General features: G+C 36.8%; 1 protein-coding gene across 1 annotated transcript in view; it reads right to left on the bottom strand.

The window, feature by feature from the left end:
- The window catches only part of POF1B (POF1B actin binding protein), a 164,781-nt gene that overhangs the window by 17,001 nt on the left and 140,068 nt on the right, over positions 1-7,712 (bottom strand). The window contains 2 exon segments of the mRNA XM_007958263.1: positions 6,559-6,641; positions 7,461-7,589. Coding sequence (XP_007956454.1) covers positions 6,559-6,641; positions 7,461-7,589 — 212 coding nt within the window.

Genomic DNA, 7,712 nt, shown 5'->3' with positions numbered 1-7,712 from the left:
CCGAGGAGTGGCTGGTAGGTTTAAACTGCCAGCCTTCTGGTTAGCAGTCAAGTGCCTTAGCCACTATGCAACCAGAGCTCCCAAAGACAGTGTGGAACTGGTATAAGGATAGACACATAGATTAATGAAATAAAATTGTAAACTCTGACCTTTATTGTCACTTCAATAGGGATAGAGGTTTTTTGGTTTTTTTTTTTTTTCATACAAATGATGCCAGACAACTAGATATCAACATGTACAAGAATGAACTTGGACCTCTACTTCACACCATATAAAAAATTAACTCAAAATGCATTGCAAGGATGCTAATACCAACCAGTGTGTCCACATTACTGCATTACCATTAACACCAAACACCAGGCTACAGATAAACACATAAACACCTGAAAGGATCAGATGGGGGTCAGTGAACAGGAGTACACTCTAGACCAAGGATAGATTCAGCTGAGGCTAATCTTGCACAGACATCAGTGATACAAAATACCTGAAATCCTTACAGAAACAATAGAAGACAGAAACAGAGTAATCCTTCACAGACACCTAGACACTGTGGAAGAGAGAGATCCAATAGACCTACCATCTCAGGACCATAGTACTGGGGGACATCAGACTCAATTCGCACAAAAAAAATACATAAAAGCCTTGTTCCTCATTCTACATTGGTGAGTAGTGACTGGGGTCTTAAAAGCTTTCAAGTGGCCATCTAAGATGCAGCTAACAGTCTCCTAGCATCTGAAGCGAAGAAGAATGCAAAAAAACAAAGACATTTGGAAGCAATCAGCCATAGGACATGATGGTCCTCGAGACAAGAAGAACTAGTTGGTGCCTGACTACCAATGTCAACCACTCAGGAAAGGATCAAATCTGGAGATCCTGGATAGAGTGGGAGGAAAAACGTGGAACAAAATCCAAAAACTCAATAATGACCAGAATTACTGGTCAGATGAAATCTGATGAGACCCCTAATACTATGTCCCTGGGATACATTCTGCACCTGGAATAAAACACACCCCCCAGGGGCTGGCTCTCAGCCCAATAATTAACAAGATGTACACGCAGACCACTCAACCCAGCATGATGCACCCACATACTCTATGGTAATACATCCCTTAGAGCAATAGACCACGGGACACCAGAGGACCAACATTCAAATTGAAGAAATGCAGGACAAACAGGGGTGCATAAATATGAGTGACACAGGGGGAGGGTTACAGTGTAGGGAGGGGAGAAGAATGGGTTAGGGTTGGGCATGGTAAATTGTGAGTGAAACTAAATGTACACGTAATGTTGAATGTAAAACAAGCTCTTAAAATTAAAAATATATATATTTAAAAAAAAACCCAAAAAACAAAATGCACTGCAAGCTTGAATATAATAAATAAAACTACAGAATCTTAGAAGAAACCTTAGGGGTAAATTTTTACAACTTTGGATTATGCAATGGTTTCTCGCATATGACACTAAAAAGCAACAAAAGGAAAAATAGATTATTTGGAATTCATTTAAAGAAAAATACTTCACCACAGTCAAGTCAGACCAACTCATAGCGACCCCTCCTTGGGTTTCTGAGGCAGTATCACGATGGAAGTAGATGGCCCAAACTTCCTTCCGAGGAGCGGCTGGAGGGTTTGAACCACTAGCCTTCTGGTTAGCAGTCAAACGCCTTAGGCACTATACCACCAGAGCTCTTGGAATTCACTAGAATTTAAAAATTGTGCTATAAACAATGCCATCAAGATAGTGAAAAGACAACCCATGGAGTGGGAGAAAATATGTGTAAATCATATATTATTCTATAAGGGTATGTACCCAGAATATATAAAGAACACTTACAGCTCAACAATAAAAAGACAAATATCCTCAATGAAAAAATGGACAAAGGACTTGAATAGACATTTCTCCAAAGATATACAAATGGCAGATATGCACATAAAAAATGCTGAACATTTGTTATATGAGAAATACAAATGAAAATCCAAACGATATACAATTTCCCACCCAATAAAATGGCTATAATCCAAGAGACAGTAACAAATGTTGGTGAGGATCTGCAGAAAATGAGACCTTTAGATATTGCTGGTGGAATGTAAAATGGTGCAGCCTCTTTGGAAAACAGTGTGTAAAAATTTAAAAACAGAGTACAATGTGTCACAGCAATTCTATTCCTAGGTATAAGATTAAGATAAATGAACACATACATCCACACAAAAACTTGTTCATGGATATTTATAACAGCATTATTCATAATAATCCAAAATGAGAAACAACCTTAATGTCCATCAACTGTAATGGATAAATAAAATATGGTTATTTCTATAAAAATGAGTACTATTTGGGAACAATAAGGAATGAACTACATGGCAAGCATGGATAAATTTTGACAACATTATGTTAAATGAAAGAATCCTGTCACAAAAGACATATATTTATTTTTTGGTGAAATATCTATTCAAGTCTTTTGCCCATTGTTTAATTGAGTTATTTGTCTTTTTCTAAAAAAAAAAAAAAAAACTTTATTGTGATTGAAGTGAAAGTTTACAGAGCAAACTGTTTTTCTATTTATTCAACTGTTCATACACGTTTTATTTTGTGACATAGAATGCAGTCCCCCCAATGCAACAGCACTCTTCCTCTTAACATTTCCATTTGTCCTTTCCTATCCATTCCTGCCTTCTGAGCTTTATCTATGGGCAAATTCTGCCCTTTTGATGTTATGTGGTTGATTGTTCTAAGGAGTGTGTGCATGCATAATTTCCTGGTATTATCGTTTACTCCATATGCCTCTCTATTTTTTTGCTAAATTTTGAGCCACAGGGGTGACTTCAGTTCCAGGCTTGAAGGGTGACTAACAGCCATAGTCTTGGGTGTTCTTGTAGTCTCTATCAGACCAGTAAGTCTGATCCTTATTATTATTTTATGTTTTATTCCCTAATTTTCTCCCACTCTTTCCAGGATCTTCTGTTGTGATCCCTTTCGGAGAAGTCTTTTTTGTTGCTAAGTTGTAGAAGTTAGCTTTCTTGAAAAAGGCCTTTGATGAAAAAAGTTTTTAGTTTTGATGAACTCTGACTATCTATCTTGTCTTTTGTTGTTTGTACTTCTGGAGCCATAGTTAAGAATCTATTGTAAAATACTAAATCATGAAGCATTATCCCTGTGTTTTGTTTTAAGAGTTTTGTGATTTTAGTTCTTACATTTAGGTCCTTTATCCATTATGAGTTCATTTTCATATATGGTGTTAAGTATGGTCTAGATTTACATTTTTGCATATGGAAATCCCACGTTCCCAGCACCATTTATTATGGAAACTATAGTTTCCTCGGGAGCTCTGGTAGCATAGTGGCTAAAGCACTTGCCTGCTAACCAGATGGCTGGCGGTTCAAACCCACCAACCACTCCTCGGAAGGAAGGTTGGGCAATCCTACTTCCGTAGTGATACTGCCTCGGAAACCCAAGGAGGGGTCGCTATGAGTAGGGGCCGACTCGACGGCACATAACAACAACAACAACATAGTTTCCTCATTGAATAGACTTAGCACCCTTGTGAAAAATAAACTGACCATATATGTGTAGGTTTATTTCTGGACTTTCTATTCTATTCCACTGATCTATATGTCTACCAGTATACCAGTACTGGGAGCTCTGGTGGTGCAGTGCCTAAGGCATTTGACTGCTAACCAGAAGGCTGGCGGTTCAAACCCACCAGCCACTCCTCCAAAGGAAAGTTGGGTAATCTACTTGCATAGTGATACTGCCTTCGAAACCCAAGGAGGGGTCGCTATGAGTCTGAGCCAACTCAACAGCAGTGAGTTTTTTTTGTTTTTTGTTTTTTTTTGTTTATACCAGTACCAAACTTTTGGTTCTTGTAGCTTTATAGTATATTTTGAGATTGGGACGTGTGAGTCCTCTTACTTTGTTCTTTTTCAAGATTGTTTTGACTGTTCTGTTCATGCCCCCTACATATTCATATAAATTTGGTGACTGGTTTTTCAATTTATGCAAAGAAGGCTATTGGAATTTTGACGGGGTTTGTGTTGAATCTATAGACTGCCTTTGGTAGAACTGACATCTTAACAGTATTAAGTTATGGTGTAGTAAATTACATGTTATGGCCTTTCTAGCCATAGTCTTGGTAACTCCCACCTTGCCCTGAGCAACTGAGTACCTGATTGTTAAAGTTATCCACCTGGTATATTTCTGTTGGAGTGGCAGGAAGTAATTTTCTAGGAAGTTCACTCTCTCTCAGGTGTTTAGAACTCTGATGTTGGGATTGCTTGACTTTGTCCACTCTGCTAGGCTCAAAAGGAGCCCTCCTAGAGGCAGAAGGAGTCTCTGACTGCTGGCTGAGAAAGACATGCTGCTGACAGAAATGTGCTGCTGAGAGACATGAGAGAGACACACACTGCTGAGAGAGAGACTGCCAGCTGAGAGAGACTACCAGCTAAGAGAGACTGAACACATGCCTGAACTTGAATTGTAGTCTGTTGCTTCCCTAATAAACCCCATAATCTGTTAGTTCTGTGTGGCCACTGCAGGAAATGACTGAACCCAGCAGAGGTGGTGTGTGCCATGGGAGGAACAGTTGGCGTCAAGGTTAGTAAGAGGGCTGGGGGGTGGCACTATGTCTGGCCTCATAACAGACCTTGGGCTGCTAATGGTGATTCTGTCTTCCTCTTGTAGAGTTAGAGGAGATCAGAAGATGCCACCTCCTTGCCCCTTTGGCATAAGTCTTCCAATGTATGAACATGGATTGCCTTCCATTTATGTTGGCCTTCTTTAATTTCTTTTAGTAATCATTTATAGTTTTCAGTGTATAAATTTTTCAATTATTTGGTTAAAATTATTCCTAGATATTTTATGTTTTTTTAGATGCTATTGTAAATGAAGTTGTTTCCCTAACTTCCTTTTCAGAATGCTCAGTGTTGATATATTAAAACCTGGCTGATATTTGTGTTGACCTTGTATCCTGCCACTTTGCTGAATTTGTTCATTCTAGTAGTTTTCTTTGGGTTTTTCTGTCTATAGGATCATGTTATCAGCAAAATGGGATATTTCATTTCTTCCTTTTTTTTATTTGGATAACTTTTATTTCTTTTTCTTATAGAATTGCAAATCAAAACCACAATGAGAGATCACTTCACAGCCAGCATGATGTCTGTGATTTTTTTAAAAAGAAAATAATAGGTGTTGGCAAGGATATAGAGAAATTCACACACTTATCCATTGCTAGTGGGACTGTAAAATGAAACAACCACTATGGAAAACAGCTAGGAGGTTCCTCAAAAAATTAAACAAACACAGAATTCCATATGGCCCAGCAATTTCACTCTTCAGTATATACCAAATAGCCTTGAAAGTAGGGACTCAAACACATACTGTACACCCATTTTCATTGTAACACTATAAACAGTAGCCAAATGTGGAAGCAACCTAAATAGTCATCAAGATATGAATGGATAAACATGTGGTACATACAAGGTAATATTACTCAGCCATAAGGGAAATGAAATCCTGATATATGCTACAACTTGGATTAATCTTGAAAACATTATGATGAACAAATAAGTCAGGGACAAAAGGACAAAAATTATATGATCCCACTTATATGAAATATCTGAAATAGGCAAATGTATAGAGTCCAAAGTTTATATGTGTTGACTAGAGGTCAAAGTGTGGTAGAAAAGAGAGTCATTGCTTGGAGGCCACTGACCTGTAAAGAATAATGGAACAATTTGGCAATGGATATTGGTGATGGTTATATAAATGATGAACATAATTAATGTCACTGAATTGTTTTTGTGAAAAATTGAAATGGCAAATATTTTGTTATATATATATTTACCACAGTAATTTTGTAATGCTAGCTGTGATTGTACTGAGATGCACTGAGGGAGACTGAGATTATATATGATCATGTATTTTTTCAAATGTGTTTTTCAATGAGAATATCTTACTATGTTTATAATAAAAATTTATTTTCAATAATCACATATTGTATGATATCATTTATATGAAATATCCAAAATAGACTTTTGCTGAAACTATTTGTAAAGAGTCGCTTTCTATTTGGTTTTGCTAATTTACTAAAGTGTTGAATTATGATAATGTCATGACCATGAGGGGATACCCTACCTGAGAATGATGCCTGCACACACACAAAAAAAGCAAAGCCAAGAGATTTAGAGAGAGAGATTTCTGAAGACATAGTTTGAGCACATGAATCCATCTGGACTCCAAACAATTTGATGAAAGTGAATCAAGTCCCAGTGTGAGGTGGGTTTCCGAAAGAGTCCTGACTAATACAATGGTTAAATCACCAATTACATTGTTTCTCATTTCCACAGTGTTTAATATATTGTTAATACAGGAAAGGCTTGCTACAGAATTTTATTGACCACAACAGAAAAGTCTTTCTGTGGGTATTTATTCTTCAGTAAAATTATTGGCCAGCAGAAAATATCAAACTCTGTCTAGGGGCTGTGTATATCAATTAAATGGGGCATAAATTGGATTATATAATACCCAGATCCACATTCAAATTTTATTATAAAAATACATTACTTTTTAGTGGTAATAGTAGTCCTTCCACCACTGGATGTCTGGTTATGAGATGAATATATTTCTTGTCTCAACTTAGAGAGCTCCTTATAAATAAAGACAAAATAGTTAATTAATTGGAGAAAAGTAGAAACATGAGCTAAGAAGTATGATTTGTATTTTAACAAAGCTACTAAGAAAAAACTTCTGCCATTTCCCTTCATTTTTTGCCTGGAGACAATAATATTGTAAACCATTTGTTGAATACTACTAGATAGTCTTGTTTCAGGGTACCTAATATGTTATTCTATATGCCTGGGTAGAAATCCACTAACTAGTGTAGGATTTCTATATTTAGGGGATAACATGAGAATGAATAGGCATGGTTCTCAAGATAAAGATGTGCAAGTTTTGTCCTAAAGCACTTGAAAGTGTGGCAATGGCACAAAAGTACTGAATATGGATGCAGTTGTTGATTCCTAAAAAAAGCCTATTACTGAAATTTACTACAAGTGCTATTTGTTCAATAACAGCAATATAATATGAAACTCTATTTTTTGGTAGTTCCTTCAGTGTCTGCTACACGCCAGATCCTAGGCTACATGCTGTAGATCTGTTGAAACAGCTTGTAATCTAGTAATTAGTTCACAGCAGTCTTTTTGGCAGTTCCGCTGCAAATGAGTTACAAAATCAATGTCTTAAAAATATCCAATGCACCATAGTACTTATTTTCAGCTTCAAATCTAGTTTTCATTTGAATTATTTCTCTTGAAATATGAATCTTCTACTTCTTCGTAAATACTTGCATTCCATTTCATGTAATAAAGTGAGTCATGGAAATGTATCTTTCTACTTTATGGGAAGTATTTATGTTTCCAGGACTGAGTTACATTGTTCTTCTCCACACCCATCCCTTTCTTTCTTACCTCTGACTGATGCTTTATAAGGGAATCCTTCTCTTCCAGCAAGCTTGTCAGTTCATGAAGCTTGAATTGGAAATCAGTGCAACTTCCTTCTCTTCTAGAAATATCTTTTTGGTACTGGTTTAGTTGAGTCTAAGGATTTAAAAAGGAATAAGCATTATTGTGATAGCATCTAAAATAATTAGCATAGTGCCTAAGGCACTTGACTGCTAACCAGAAGGCTGGCAGTTCAAACTCACCAGCCACTCCTCAGAA

The sequence above is a fragment of the Orycteropus afer genome, unplaced genomic scaffold, assembly GCF_000298275.1.
Source record: "Orycteropus afer afer isolate SDZICR_OR568_19922 unplaced genomic scaffold, OryAfe1.0 scaffold00898, whole genome shotgun sequence".
Classification (NCBI taxonomy): domain Eukaryota; kingdom Metazoa; phylum Chordata; class Mammalia; order Tubulidentata; family Orycteropodidae; genus Orycteropus; species Orycteropus afer.
The sequence above is the reverse complement of the archived record's forward strand: the minus strand, read 5'-3'. Positions and strand labels throughout refer to the sequence as shown.